This window comes from Larus michahellis, chromosome 7 (assembly GCF_964199755.1).
Source record: "Larus michahellis chromosome 7, bLarMic1.1, whole genome shotgun sequence".
Taxonomy (NCBI): Eukaryota; Metazoa; Chordata; class Aves; order Charadriiformes; family Laridae; genus Larus; species Larus michahellis.
The window spans coordinates 5,770,945-5,785,630 of NC_133902.1; the positions used below are offsets into that span (position 1 = coordinate 5,770,945).

General features: G+C 55.7%; 1 protein-coding gene across 1 annotated transcript; it reads right to left on the minus strand.

Moving 5' to 3' along the window:
• Nucleotides 1-361: 361 nt before the first annotated feature.
• On the minus strand, nucleotides 362-10,041 carry LOC141746737 (multidrug and toxin extrusion protein 2-like). Its single transcript, XM_074595785.1, has 17 exons — nucleotides 9,882-10,041; nucleotides 7,881-7,982; nucleotides 7,266-7,334; nucleotides 6,742-6,890; nucleotides 6,541-6,583; nucleotides 5,774-5,818; nucleotides 5,273-5,370; nucleotides 4,927-5,024; nucleotides 4,477-4,590; nucleotides 4,155-4,222; nucleotides 3,771-3,879; nucleotides 3,609-3,684; nucleotides 3,199-3,268; nucleotides 2,420-2,552; nucleotides 1,915-2,009; nucleotides 1,625-1,706; nucleotides 362-1,215 (listed from the first exon to the last, which is right to left on the minus strand). The coding sequence occupies exons 1-17, from the start codon at nucleotides 9,987-9,989 to the stop codon at nucleotides 980-982; spliced, it is 1,695 nt and encodes a 564-aa protein (XP_074451886.1). The 5' UTR covers nucleotides 9,990-10,041; the 3' UTR covers nucleotides 362-979.
• Nucleotides 10,042-14,686: the final 4,645 nt, after the last annotated feature.

Sequence of the window (14,686 nt, forward strand, 5' to 3'; positions counted from 1 at the left end):
TCTCCCCTACACCATATCCCCCAACACCCCATCTAAACGACTCTTAAACACATTCAGGGATGGTGAGTCCACCACCTGCCTGGGCAGCCTATTCCAGATCTACCCTAGTGGATCTCTCGGGTTGTGCACCACACCGCCCTCTGCAATGCCGCAGGAGCAATCGAGGCGCACAAACCCTGCTCGTACCTCCCTGAGCCCAGCTAAAACAAGCCCCCGGCTGCCGCTGCACCCAGAGCCAGCCCCAGAGCGCCAGGCCAGGAGGCTGAGGCTGCGCCCACCCACTGCGCCGCACGAACCGGGCTCACATCTCCCCTTGTGCCAACGACCCGGGTCATGCTCACACCACATTAACAGCCCAACATTTACTCAGAAAACTTTATTGTATCAAAATCCCACTTTACAAAAGTGCAAAGAAGAGTTGCTTTAGGCCCCGTGCCCGCCACACAGCAGGGAGAGTGGGGCTAGCAGCCAGCGCCCAACCGCCCCGGCAGCAGGCAGAGGAGTCAGCCATCTTCTCACAAAATGGGCCCTGCTCTGCGCTGCTGCAGAGGTAGCGAGTGGGCTCTGCCATGCCGAGATGACGGCACAGGCCGGTGCGTGAGGAAAGGCAGTGTGGGCAGCAAGAGCCTCTGCCATTTGTAAATGACAGAGACAAATGCCCCCAGGGAGTAGGAAGCAGGACGAGGTCCCCGTCTCCTTCCCGGGCCAGCCCCAGGACACACTCCCGCCCATCACAAGTGACATCCCGGTGTGGTGCAGGAGAGGGACCAGCTCTCTCAAGCACTTTCTTCCCAGGTGTCGCACCCTTACCCCCCTTTAAGAACTCTGCGTGTGGGATAAAACATTGTGAGTTAATCAGAAACTGAGCAAACTGACTCTTTACAAGGAACTGAGGGGGAACTCCTTCCCCCACGCCATCTTCCTGGGACATGACCACATGCCCTCCTGCTCTGTGCACAGCTCCCTGGTGTCACTGGTCCTAGCCATTGCCAGTCAGGAGCCGGACCAGTATGCCCACCAGCAGGACAGCGACGGCGGCGGCAGCAGCCAGCACGCGGCGGATGATCAGGGCCCTCCACACCACAGCGGGAGGAGGGGGGACGACCACAGGCTCCTCCTCTGCGATGAGCTGGTGGTCAGGCTGCCTCTCGCCTCCTGCCACGCTCGTGGGCAGGACCACAGTGTCCACGGTGTCTGTGTCAACGGAGATGTAATCTGTGCAAGAGAGAGGCGAGTGCTGCAGGGAAGCCCAGCTGCAAAGTCAGGGGATGCCAGTCTGATGCTGCGCAAGCACTAGTGACGGTCCTGAGGGTCCTTTCCCACAGCTCAGGGACACCGGGACGTGCCGCAGCAGAGTGGCAGGTGTTCCCAGGTAAGGCAGGCACTGGGTGGCAGTCCAGGCTCTTTCCTGGAGCAGGCAGGGTAGTGACAGCAGTAACGGGGTACCTTGTACCCCATTACTAAGTACAGGAGAAGTGCCACTGGCCTGGGACCAGCACGAGACACTGGGTTCTTTCTAGCCATTTGGGCCTGAGGACAGACACGGCTGCCATGACTGTGAAGGAAAGGAGGGGATGGGTGGAGAATTTGGGCTCCCTCCCTGTTGTCGGGCCTGGCTACGTACCCACAGCTGATGTTTTGTTAGCAGCTGTGCCATTGGAGTTCACATCTTCCAGTTGCTTTTGCCGTCCAGCTCGGACTTGAGCCTGAAAACACACAGAAGAACTGGTCTTCTCAAAGCAAGGGTGTCCTGCCCAGCCAAGCAAACCTGAGCCTCCACCCTCCCAAAGCAAGCACGCTCAGCACCAAATTGCTGCCTCGAGGACAGATCCTTTTCACTCTTGCCTCCCCGCAGAAGGCTGTGGCATCGTACTGGCGCAGGAACTCGCCAGTTAGTAGAAGCACAAGTCTTACCTCTTCTGCAGCTTTTTTCCAATCCATGCGCATGACAAAAGCCGAGAAGGAAAGGGCTTGCAGAGAGATGCAAATGATCATCCCCACCCACAGACCTGCAGCAATGGAGATGGAGAGTTACTTCAGGGAGGGCTTGAGGAAAAGTCTGCGTTTGCCAGCCACCGCCAAAATGCCCAAGGACTTCAGTGGGGTCCACTTATCGCCCCGTGTCTAACCCAGTCTTAATGGGAGAGCTGTCCTGAGGAGTTTCAAGACGAAACAGCTCCTGGGGGGCGTCCTATGCTGGGAGTGAGCTCGGGTTTACTGGGACATCTCAGCCCCCGTTTGATGGGGGCTACTCAGAGCCTGCCTCAGCGCAACACTTCGGTGTGCAATCCAGCCCCATGGATACAAAGGGAGATCTGAGCACAGATTCCAGGGCTGAGCCTTTGCTCAAGGCACAGGGCTTGGCCCCGCAGCAGCAGTGCTGGCAGCTCATACAAAGCCAAACGGAGGACACACGTACCTAACACCCCCATCTTGGCTGCAAACATCAGTGAGATGCCGATGGGAAGGCCGATGGCATAATAGCCGATGGCATTGGCGATAGCACCCATCTTCTGCTTCCCTGTGCCCCGCAGCACGCCACCACAGGTCGCCTAAGAAAAGCAGGCAGAGGGATCGACATATGGGACGGCACGTGCTATGGAAGGTACCACCACAGGAACTCTGGGGAATGGCAGGGCCCTGTGCCTGGGGAACCCACGGCACTGTCCCACAGAGCCAAGAGGGACCACAGCCACATCACAGAGCACGTGGCACAGGGCTCCTCTCGTTCCTGCTGCCGACCCAGGTGCAGAACGCGGAGGTGTCAGCAGACACACAGAGGCTGGCCAGCAGAGGGACGGTGCCCCAGGGCGACACTGCCTGGGACGGGACAGGAGGAAACAGGCTGGATTTACTATCTGACAAGTTGTATGAGCACTGCCACTATGCTGTGAGTACCTGACATCTCTGGAGATTCAGCTGCTCACTTGTGCTGCTCTGACAAGACAGTGAAAAGCTGAAGCCTTGCCAGAGAGAAGGAGGAGGAGAAGCGTGTTGCTCTGCAGCAATGCCAGTGGGCGACCACAAGCACAGGGGACGTTGGGGTGCCACAGGTAATGCAAACAGCTGCTTTGACAGTTTACCGCTTTGCTTCTCTGTATCATTTTAACAGATCGAGAGCGAGATAGAGGCAGCTTTGCCCTCTCCATTGCACCCCAACCTGCAGAGAGGAATCGCTCCGCATGCTGGAATACTCACTGCTGCTGCATCAAACAAGTGGAACGGAGCAAAGATGTTCATCACTTTGGACACCAAGATAACGATCTCCCTGTTGGGAAGACGTACGTACTGGTCAGGGAAAGCAGCACGGCCCGGTCCCAAGGGGCTCTGGTTCTGACACATCTCCCTCAGCCAGCTGCAAAGCCTGATCCCAGCCCACGACACTTGAGGGGACACGTGCAGCTTGGGTACCACCATGGTAGCATCCTAGTGTCAGCAGCATCCACGCTGTCCAGTGACACTGGGCAGTGGGGAGGAACCTTTGAGGAACAGGGTTGCTAGATGGAAGTTTATCAACTCTATCTGTAAGCAGCTTCTGAGCAGCTCCTGCGATATAAATCACACCCTCCAAGAAGGTGACAATACCCAAAAGAAAGCTGTTAACCCACTTGTCATTGGTGAAGATGTATCCCACCACGTCCTTTAGGGTTCCCAGTAGTGTTGCAACCACTACAGCAAAAACTCCTGAAAGAAAAAGAAATAGTCCAATTGCTTGCCTCAAGGGCAGCAAGTCCCGCTCCTTTATTCCCCTCTGCAGGGCCTGGGCTGACCTGCGCACAGCAGCGCGGTGATGCAGGAGGTCTTGGCTTGCACCACATCCCCCGATCCCAAGGCATTGCCCACTCTGACACTCGCAGCCACGCTGAAGCCCAGAGGCACCTGAGTAGGAGACAAGGAGGAGGTGAGGGACAATAGAGACTGCAGCAATTTTCTTCTTCCCCAGGAGGGAATTTGGGACAAATTGGTATTGTTTCAGTAAAGGGATTTTCCATCTGCAGCAGATCCCTGGATGCACAGCAGATCTGAGAGTCATCACCCACCTGGTACCGACTCCTGCTTCCCACCCCGGCTTCCCTCCCCAGCCTTGATTTGCAGGGCCATTGTGTGGGGGGTTCCTCCCAGGCTGATCTTGGTTTAATATGCCCGGCCCTTACCATGTACGCTGCAGAGGAGAGCTCATAGATGACAGACTGTGCACCCAGCTCCACCACACTCAGCAGCCCTGGAAAAGATTCATCACTTCCTATTCATCGCTTCCTTCATTAGGTCAGAATTAAAAATTCTCCTTTGCTGATAAAGAAGCAGTGACTACAAGGTTCCCATCTAACAGACGCAGCATCCTGCAGAACAAACCCCGCAGGCGAGGAGGCTGCTAGCAGGAGGTGCTCTGGGGACACACTCAAGAGGCAGCCACCAGGGCAGGCGTGGCTGGAAGATGACCTACTGAACCAGAGGAAAAAGAGGATTTGGACTCGCCTGCTAAGAAGCTCCCGATCTCAAAGGTCCACCACTCAATACACATCATGAGCATGCCGGGTACCGCCAGCCGGATAAACGAGCCCCAGTCCAGGAGGCAGTCCCTGGTCCAACCTTCAATGAGGAGGTGAAACAGAATGAATGCACATTCTTCCTCTCCTCCCCTGCCAGGGAGCCATATGCTCTTCTGGACGACAACCATAAGCCACAGCTCACAGGACATCAGGCTAGTGTTACTGTACCATGGTGCACTCCTGAGCCAGGGTGATCAGCAAGAACGTACTTGGTGCTACAGTAGGGGCCTTGGGGTCATGGCTTACAGCATCTACTCGCTTACAGCATGAGGGGATGGTAATCCCCTTGTCAGACCTACATCATGGGTGCTGGTGACCGGGTCAAATCTCCAGGGCCAGACACTACTATTTTGAAGGATTAAGCTATGAACAGTACCTGCCCAGGTCTCCACATGGATCTTCTTCCACCACACGTAAAGGAAGAGGAGAATGGCTTGGGTGTACTGAGAAACGGTGTTAGCCCAGGCAGAGCCCCTGGGGAGAGAGATAGGCAGATTACAAACAACATCCTCCTCCACCACCTCCTCAGCAACAGCAGGAGAGACCTGGTGGCACCCACACAAGCCTTGCTGCAGATACAGGCAGACGCCTCCGTCCTTATCTTTCCAGGATGGTTAGCTAGGGGCAGAGGGCGGCAGAACTGGGCACCCAGGACACCACCACAGCCCCAAACCAACCTCTGCACCCAGGGAGAGGCTGTCACCTCCTCTGCTCACACTTACACCATGCCCAGCTTCAGCGCATAGAGGAAGAAGGCGTTCATGGCCACATTGAGGATGTTGGCTGCAATCCCCGTCAACACCTGAGGCAAAATGATTGCCTGGAAACCAAGGAAAGACTTTGGAGTTTGCTTCCCCAGCACTGCCCGAGCCCCCATCCAGCAAACACAGGGGAAACCTTCATCAGTGCCCAAGAAGAAAGCCAAGAAGGCAGCTCGTATTTCAGATAAAGCCAGATTATGGTAGACATGCAGAAGGCAGCGTGCAGGGCTCAAGAGCTGGTGCAATCAGTGCAGAGCTGGGAGGTAGCAATGGGGAAACGGAGCAAACTAAGTGTGGCTCCCATGAGCTCTTCCTACCCTGCAGGTCCGGCTGAGGGCTGTGCCTCACGCGTTCCTCAGCCCAGCTTTCCCCAGGGCAGGATGAACTTAGATCCCCGACTTTATCCATGTTTCTAGGAATACCTTCAATTTATGGCCCAGAACCTGGCTAGTTATACAATACCTGACTTAGTAAATATCTTGTCTGCAGCTGGTACAGAAACGCCGCCTGCAAGAATCGGGATTCATTTCGTCAGCACTGCCGCACGATGGTTCAACAGCCAGCCCCCATTTAACACCTACAGACAGGTCCTTCCCTCAGCTCTCCACACTGCCTTCTCGGGGTGCCCCAGCCAGGCACGCTGCCCGACACCCTGCTCCTGTGGTCTGGGTGAAGCGTGGCATCTGCCAGCACTGGCTGCACCCCAAGCCAAGAATAAGAGAAGGCACCTCCCATTCCCACTGGGAAGAGAGATCTATCTCCAAATGGGAAATCTCCTGCACTTCCTCATCAGCACAAGAGAGCCTGGAAACCTTGGAAGAAAGAATTAACCTACAGACACTAATTCCCCGGGTGTCTTAGAGGAGCCTCTCCAGAGAGACGGCGTAACTAGCCAAGAGCCCAGCAGCTACGGGTGCGTGTGAACGGCAAGCTGCAGCCTTTATCTCAGAGCGAAGAGTGAGCCCTGGAGCCCCCGGTTCCAATGTCCATCACCAGTTACGCGTTGTGCAGAGACGTGGCCTGCAGTAAAAGCCTTTGCACAGTACGATGGATGTTTGCTGGTCCAGCAGCTGCTGGCCAATACGCATCTGTTAAAGCCCAAGATCAAGGGGCACGTTGTAAAACCCTAAACCTTGCTGCCCTGTGATCCACAGAGCAAAGACCCTCCCTCCTTTCCCCGAATGTTACTGAGGAATATAGAGCTTCTAACAGCTTTAGCAGCAACTTACAGGAAGCGCCGGAATAAAGATCATCACGTAGACCTGAGTTAACCTGGAATGAGAGTTGTTTCCCAATTAATGAAACAGTAAAGAGAGAGCCAAGCCAAACAGCGTTGCACTCAAGCTCCACGGAGCCTTGATTTCAACACTACATGGCAACCCAGCCACAGCCAAACGCCTGATCCAGAAGGGCTCAATCCCGCCCCTGACCTGGAGACCTCGGGGTCCTGTCGGATGAGCAGGAGGATCCGCTCGGTGTTGATGAAGAGCGCCCAGCAAGGGAAGCAGCACAGCAGCAAGATGAGGATCCCCCGCTGCAGGATGGTGCCCACCTGCTTCAGGTTCTTGCCGCCATACGTCTGAGTCAGGGGAGAGGACCGAGGTGAGCGTTACAGGGAACCAAAGGGTCTGGGCAAATGCTCAGGTCCCAGGGCAGCAACGGGCTGATTAAATGCATTTCCCACACCCTGCAGTGGCTACTGTGGCTAGTGTCCAGGCTAGTTGAGTTTAACTGGTTCTCAGGCGGATTGCACATCCCTTTGCTACCCAGGCGTGACCCAGGGCTCCTTGGGGGAGCTGCAGGGAGGGAGCAGGCTCCAGCCAGTGCCTCTGTAGCCCTGTGCTGCTGGAAGCTGCCATCCTCCCACTCTTTGTGCCCAGATCACACTGCACAGGAGGTGAGATGCCACCAATCAAACCCTGCCAGGGACAAGGAAGGGGGAGCTGCTACTCACCTGGGACATCAGCGTGTCGCATGCTGAGGCTAAACCAGAACCGATGGAGATGCCCGTCACATTGATAACCTGGAAGAGAGACAAGGGACTTGGATTGCAAGGGAGGGTGACAGGGGACCTGGCCCAGAGCACTGTGTCCCTCCCAGCTGGGTGGGGAGACAGTTCTGCTACAAGTTTTTTGGGAGGTCTCCAGCCCTTCTCTATTTCTCAGAATAACATATTCTTGATACCTAACTAGCCTCTTCTCTCCTCTGGTGGGGAAAAGGATCTTCTAGCAAGGGGTGAATATGTAAAGGACGACAAACAATGCTGCTCCTAGCCACATGCACAGCCCCAGGTCTGGTGGGTCCAGAAGGCTGGTCACAGGCTCCAGCTCCCTGCCCAGGCGCTGGCCTTGCACCGGCACAGCCACTGCCTGCTCAGTTCCCATCCCCTGCCTGTGCTCAGGGCAAAAGAAAGAACGGTTTGGTGGATGCGATGCTTGCGTTGCATCAGGCTGTGCTTACAAGCAGGGTCCTCACTTAAACGTTCCTACAGGTTTGGGGTTTTTTTTCTTCTTTTAGCGACACATACTTTGTATGTTTTAAATCACAGCAGAATCAGAGTAATACATACAGAGACGGCCAGCGTCACAGCATCCAACTCGGCTTTCCCCAGGTGACCACAGAAGATGGAGCTGACTACACTGATCAGGAACCCCAGCAGCTGGGCGACAAACTAGGATGAGAGGAGGAGGAGGAGACAGTGAGATGAGGAACAATTAGGACTTGAGGAACACCACCCTTCCCCCAGGAGTCCGACTACAAACAGTCAGGTTTCCTGCTGTCAATGCAGCTCCTTGCCTCAAGGCCAGGGCTCTGCTGTCCTGGGAACCCGTCCCAGCTCACCAGCACTGTGGGGGCAGAGGAGCCAGCTCTAGGACTCGCACGGGCTCTCGGTTGCTTTGTCTCTACCTGCCCTGTGGTATTTTGGTATTATGCAGCCAATCTGGCAGATGACCTTGTTTATGTGTGGCTTAATGGCTTCCCTAGAAATCCTCTTTTCCAGGATTTTCCTTTCCTCTTTCCAAGATGCATAGAGAGCGGGGGGAAAAAAAATAAAAAAAATAAATCAAAAATCCCAATGCTTTTCCCACACTTTTTTTGCATCTGGGGAAAAGTCTCCTCCCAAACAACAGTGTCGTCTCCTCCTGGAGAGACGCCAAGTCCAGCCTGCTTGTTCCTTGCCAGGGGCTACAGCAAGGCTTAAGGATGCTGTCGCAGAGATTGCGCTCCAGACCTCATTTTCCCTTGGCAAGAGGACAGCCCCTCCACAGGCGTCCGAGGCAGGGGGTCGTGGCACAGCCAGAACCAGATGGTAGGAGTTAGAGACGTTTATACCCGCTGATGGGTGGGCATGGCTGGGGACTGTGCCCAGGACCTGCTCATACTCCTTTCCACCCAGCAGTTGGCAAGCCAAGAGCCCAGCGCTGCTCCTGTGGGGTCAGAGGAAGAACAGAACAAAACCTTCTCCTCTCCAGACCTCCCACCGCTGCCTGCAGATGCAGTCCTCCTGCCAGGCCCGGGCATGTTCGACCTGCTGTGAGTAATCCTGGCAGGAGGGGTCCGTACCTCCACGATTGTTCCAGTGCAGGGTTTGACATGAAATGAGAATCAACTAGTGGCAGCTACAGGTTTGGTTTTGAGGTTATCTGCGTACAGAGAAGCGGGCTATGCCGCAGGTGGAATGGTTGAGGGGACTGAGCGAGGGCTGATGTATTCAGTCACAGAAACCGAAACCTGTCTATACTTCCTCTGCTGCTGGATCACAGCAGGTCAGTGCTTTGATGTCAGGGAGGGTGTCTCTGAGAAGTTCATCAGTTATAGAATCATAGAGTGGTTTAGGTTGGAAGGGACCTTAAAGATCATGTTGTCCCAACCCCCTGCCCTGGGCAGGGACACCTCCCACCAGACCAGGCTGCTCCAAGCCCCATCCAACCTGGCCTTGAACAGCCCTAGGGATGGGGCAGCCACAGCTTCTCTGGGCAACCTGTTCCATAATAAGTTGCTACTTATTTACCGGATAGAGCAGAAGATTCAAAGCACAGAACTTCACGTGCAATGGATCTAGACCAGGGCTGTGACGAGGGCTCCCCTTTGCCGAAGCGGCGGTGCTGGACCTGCAGGCTGGTTTCCCAGCACAATTCAACAGCTTATCCCCCCCCCCGCCGCCCCCCAAGGTCTTCTTTTAATGCCCTGCTGCCAGGCTCTGATGGAGGAGGGGGCACGGACCGGCCTGGGCAGCACCAGGGATTGCGGTGGCAGAGAACAAGCACGTGGGTGACGATGAAGGAAGGAAGGGTGGCGGTTCAATTCTAGCTGTGCCTTCAGCGGGCAGGGGGGCAGGAGGGGAGGGGAAGCCCCGGGACGAAGCGGCGGCAGGGCCGGGCAGGGCTCAGCCCGCCGCGGAGCCGCTGCCGGCAGGGGTCCGAGGGCTCCTCCGCAGCCCGGGGTGGCCGCGACACGCTGCCAGGCTCCGGTCGCCCGATCCTCGGGACCATCCCCGACCCCTCGCTAGCGCCGCGGCCTTACCCCCCCCCACTTCTTCATTACCGTCCCCTGTGTCCCCGTCTCTCACCACGGGCCCCGCCAGCCGGGCCAGCTCGCAGCTCTCCCGCCGTGTCCCCGCGGGCAGGAGGCGGCGGGCGCCCCGCAGGCACCGCGCTACCGCTCCCGCCGCCGCCATGGGCCGCGCCGCCGCCGCTCCGACCGCCGCCGCCCGCACGCCTTATGGGGACGGCCGGGGCCGCCTCCCCGCCCCCGGAGCCGCGGGGCTGCCGGCTGTGGGCGGTGCGGGCCGGTACTGCACCGGAGGGCAGGGTCCCCTCCGTGCACCGGCTTAGGGCTGGGGACCCTCCGCCCACCCCAACCTCCGCGCTCCGGCCGTGGGTCGGGGACCCCTCCGGGGGGAGGCAGGAGCTGGGGACCGTCCCGTGTCTTCCCCCCCCCCCCATTTTGGAGAGCGCCCACCGTGGGCTTTTGGGGGGCTGAGGACGCCCCTACGTGTGCTGCTGAGGGACTTGGGGCCCCGCTGTGTGGGGAGCAGGGGACCCCGCTATTTGTTAACCAACATCTAGAGCCCTTCTACACGTTGGCTGTGGGATGGAGACCCCCTGGGGATCCCACACACAATGACCAGGGTTCACCAGTGGTCGAGAGAACCCCACCCCAGGTGGTGGCTATGGACTGGGGGTCCCCTCGTGTGACAATGGCTTGGGGCCCCCCATGATCTGGCTGCAGGCTGGAACCCCCCACCACAGGGACCTGTCAAAGGCAGGGGTGTCTCAGCACATCCTCCAGGACCAAAGGGATGTCCCCTCTGCCACCAGCATTAAGATAACAGTGGGGGGCAGCTGGCTCTGGACAGCCTCCCCCTCTCCTCCATCCACCCACCAGCACCTCATGAACAGGGTGACCTGGGGATCGCCCCCAAACCAGCCATTCCCACCCCACAGGCTGGAGCCCAGCTGCCAGGGTGCGAAGGTTTGAAGGGGGGGCTGCTGGACCCCACATTTGGCTGGGGTGACCATGGCCATGTTTACCGGGCACCTAGCAAGAAGGAGCTTTGGTTTGGGTGGAAGCCTGGGTTGTTACAGGAGTGAAATTCTACCTAAGTGCAGGTGCTTGTAACCAAGTAGCTGTAACCAAATCTATTTCTAATGCATGGAAAATTGCGGTGGAAAGTGGGGCTTGGTTTTACAGCTGTTTAAATGCTGCCTCAGTGCCTTATAGCTGTGATGTCACCACTCAGAAATGTAAAGTCTCATTAATGTTTCACTTGCCCCTTTGCCCCTTCAGGTGTAATGTGACATCATGAAAAATCGTGTAGTAGCAGTGGTAAGTCACAGCCGCCCTGATTTTATGTGCCATGATGAAATCAGGGTATTTCAGGACAAAAGAGCGCCTGCTGCTGCTGCAGCCTGGTCTTGAGTTCCTCCTCATTTTGGTAGTAGTCAAGGGGGAAAGAGCAACTTGCAAAATTTACCTGAAGCTGTTTCTTCAAGAACCGCGCGTTTCAGTGTAGCCAGAGGATTTTATTCACAGATCACCAAAACCTTTTCACAAACGAGGAAAGAACAATGTGAAGTTCAATGTAAAGTTTGGGAGCATATTTTAACTTTGGAACAGTTTCTTCTTCCTTCAGTGGTGTTCACATCACCGTGGCTCAACGTGAGTGGTTCGGACCGCCCCGATGTCCTTCGCAGCGGGCACAGGCTGGGCTCAGGTAAACCCTTTGCTCCTCTCCAGTGGGGGAAAGCAGAGGAACAAACTGCCTTTCAGAATGGAAATGTCCTGGGCCAATGTTTTCAGACGCAGACACTTCAAGTCAGACTCTCACATGAATGTTTCAGAGACTTGAGGACTTTCTTGCCCTGGGTGCTCAGCGCTCTCACCATCCAACGCGCTCCGCTGCGATAGGACTGCTCAACACCGCTGAAAAGAGGCTAAATAGGGATTTTCGTACCCTTGTTAAGACAGCCAGCGTGCAAACCGCTGCCACATCTCTGAGGGTGGAAAATGGGATGAAGAAATGAAAGAGAAAGTGTCGCTCCAGTTTCGTGCTGGCGTGGTCTGCGAACGGCATGGCTTTGCGCAGGGCTTGGCGAGCTGGGGCTGCTGCTTCTCCCCGTGATCCGTCCCTCCCCTGGGGCCAGCAGAGCAGCAGGTGGTTGGGCGCGTGTGCCGGGGCCTGCGCTGCCCGTGGGACGGGGCTTTAGTGGCAGCTATGGAGAAACAGAAGTAGTCAGCAGCAAACAACACATGTCCTGGCTGGTGGTGTGACTGCTGTCGCCAGCCCGGCTATGTGATGGCCAAGGGGTTCCCGTGGTGTCCTTATCTCACGTGGAGGCAGGGGGGGAAATGACAAGGCTCAGATGGTGCCATTCGGGGTCCTCAACAAGCAGCACAAGTGTGAGTCCCTTTGAAGTTTACTTGTGACCCTGCTGAGATCAATGCCCTGGGCTGGCAAAGAGGTGGCAGAGAATCAGGCAGAAACCTGGGGAAAAGGACTTTGAAAAGAATAGGAGGAACTTTACAAAGGCTTAGGGGAGAAATGGTTCCCAGGAGCCAGGGACTGGACTAGCCCATAGAGACCCAAACACACAGAGATGGTCTGTGACTGACACCTTCTCCTTGTGTTTTGCTGCCGCTGTTTGAAATCAACTGTATTTGCTTTCAGAAGAGCCGTTTTCTATTTCTGTGATCACATGTGGATCCCGGTCTTGCTGGGAAGCAGCACGGGCACCCCAGGACCTGGTCCGATGAGCAGGGGTGCCCCGAGGTCTCCCCTGGTCACTGGCATGACAGATGTGGACCTTGCCAGCTGCCCAGCAAGATTTAGCAGGGCTCATCTGCCGGAGCCCCCCCGACAGATGGGGAGGGTCAAAGGTACCGCTAGCCTCGCACCAAGCTGCCTTCCGCAATCCGGAAATTAACGGTATTGCAACACCACTCAGAAGAATTTGAGGGGTCAAATTCCTTTTGAGCATAACATCGTTGAACTCGGTCGTTTTAGACCTCCAGCGAATTTGGAGCAGCGTTTTGGAAGGCTGATACCTTAACACGGACCTGTTTAAAGGAGTTAATGTGTGACCAGCTACAAACCATCTGGAGCGGACAGATGGCCTGCCCCGTGTGGTTCTCAACGACGCTGATGTGAATCCAGAGGAAAGCAGCTGAGGGGAGAAGGATTGCAGTTGCTTGCATCATCTGTAGAGCAGAATTAGGCCTTTTTTCCTGCAGATTTCCAGCAGGATGACTACCCAGGGCTTTCTCTAGATATGTATGTCCATATTCTGAAACGCAGCCAACATCCCGGTACTAAAATAAACCCCACAAATGTACCGTGTCTGTAACCATTGCGATTAAGAGCTACCAAATAAGAAAAATGTCAGAACACAATGGATTTATGTCAAACACTTGAGTGTTTGAAGAGTGTCCCTTTCTTTTATGAGTCCTTGCTGCTGGCTGATGGCCAGATACCGTGGAAAATTCACTCACCTCTTCGCAAGGTGGACTTCAGAATACAGCGAAATTAAAAACTAAAGAGCCTTTTGCAGTCAAATTAGTCTTTATTTGAGCACCGCAGCATAGGATCAGATCATCAGAGCCGTCAGTGGATACGGCACACAGATCTGGGGCTTGTCCACGGGGAGAACAAACTAGAATAGCCGTCTTCAGATCGCTCCCCTTGCGTGATAATCTGACTGTGAAGAAAGTTACTGTATTTTGGAAATAGTAAGTGGTTAGCAGAACATGCTAATGATCTTAGAGTATGGTGACCCTTGCTGCAGGGCAGCCTCTCTACTGGGTGCACAGGGATGGTTTTTCTGTTTAACCCCACCTGAGTGTTCTCAAGTCCATCCTGCTGATTGACGTGGCTTCCTCTCCTGGATACCCAGGAGAATCGGTGTTCCACTGCTTCCCGTGTCTCCAAGGTATGAGTAATGTTCAATAATGTCTAATAATGTTGTAAGTGCTGCTGGCCGGTGATGCAGCTGCTGCACTGAAGCTACAGAGCCTGCAGTTACACGGCTGCCAGAAAGTTTGAACTTGGGAGCGGGCAACTCTCCGTGGTCTCTAATCGCCCTGGGTGTCCTTATTGCCCGTAACCGCTATTTTTTGGCACGGGCAGTCACATAAACAGGACTGTTCACACCATTATTTGTCCCAGCTTGCTAGTGCAGACATACCTCTGTAAGAAGGGTTATAACGAAGCTTGAAACTGATGTTTATAGTGGATGGAATGTGTCCAAAAGGCAGTTGCCTGTTTTAAAAAAAAAAAAAAACAAAAAAAAGGCAACGAGAAACGTAACATCCCACGGCCTCGGTGCCTCTGCGTCACTGCCCGTCCGCCGCAGCGCAGCGCCTGCTGGCAGCTAACGGGGGCTCCTTTTGTGCCCCGGAAAGCTGCCTTCCCAAAGACAGAGACCAACCAGGCTGTTTCTCTCTGCTGTTTGTCCAGGAGTTTTCCCTGCCGGTTCCCTGGCGAGGGCTGGGGGTGCCGCCGCCCCCCCCCGCCGCCAGCCCCGGTCCCCGGGAGGTGGCGCTGGAGCCCCGCGGGCCCGTCGCTAAACACCGACAAATACAATACCCGCTCGCCAAAGTGTGGAAAACGGTGCCTAAAAAAAAAAACCGAAAACGAATAGGAGTTAGGGGAACGCAGATTGGCGCTAGCTTTGTAGAGACAACAAACTGCTTGTTAAAAGCCCCGTGGTGTCGTCCTGGCTTTTTAATCCCGGCGTCACAAGTCGGTTCTCAAAGGCGCACCCCGAGTCCACGGTTCTGCAGCGGAGCCCGCGCAGGGCCAGACACCCACCCACCCACCCACCCACAGCGGGAACCCCGCGAACATTCCCATGGTTTAACCTCCGGTTAGTCACA

What these genes read in the sequence shown, in the direction of transcription:
- LOC141746737 (XM_074595785.1), bottom strand. Translation starts at nt 9,989, where the DNA reads ATGGCGGCGGCGGGAGCGGTAGCGCGGTGCCTGCGGGGCGCCCGCCGC. An exon ending in CAGGACCCCGAGGTCTCCAG is followed by an intron (nt 6,584 to 6,741) that starts GTCAGGGGCGGG and finishes CTCTCATTCCAG; the next exon opens with GTTAACTCAGGTCTACGTGA. An exon ending in GCGCTGAAGCTGGGCATGGT is followed by an intron (nt 5,025 to 5,272) that starts GTAAGTGTGAGC and finishes CTCTCTCCCCAG; the next exon opens with GGGCTCTGCCTGGGCTAACA.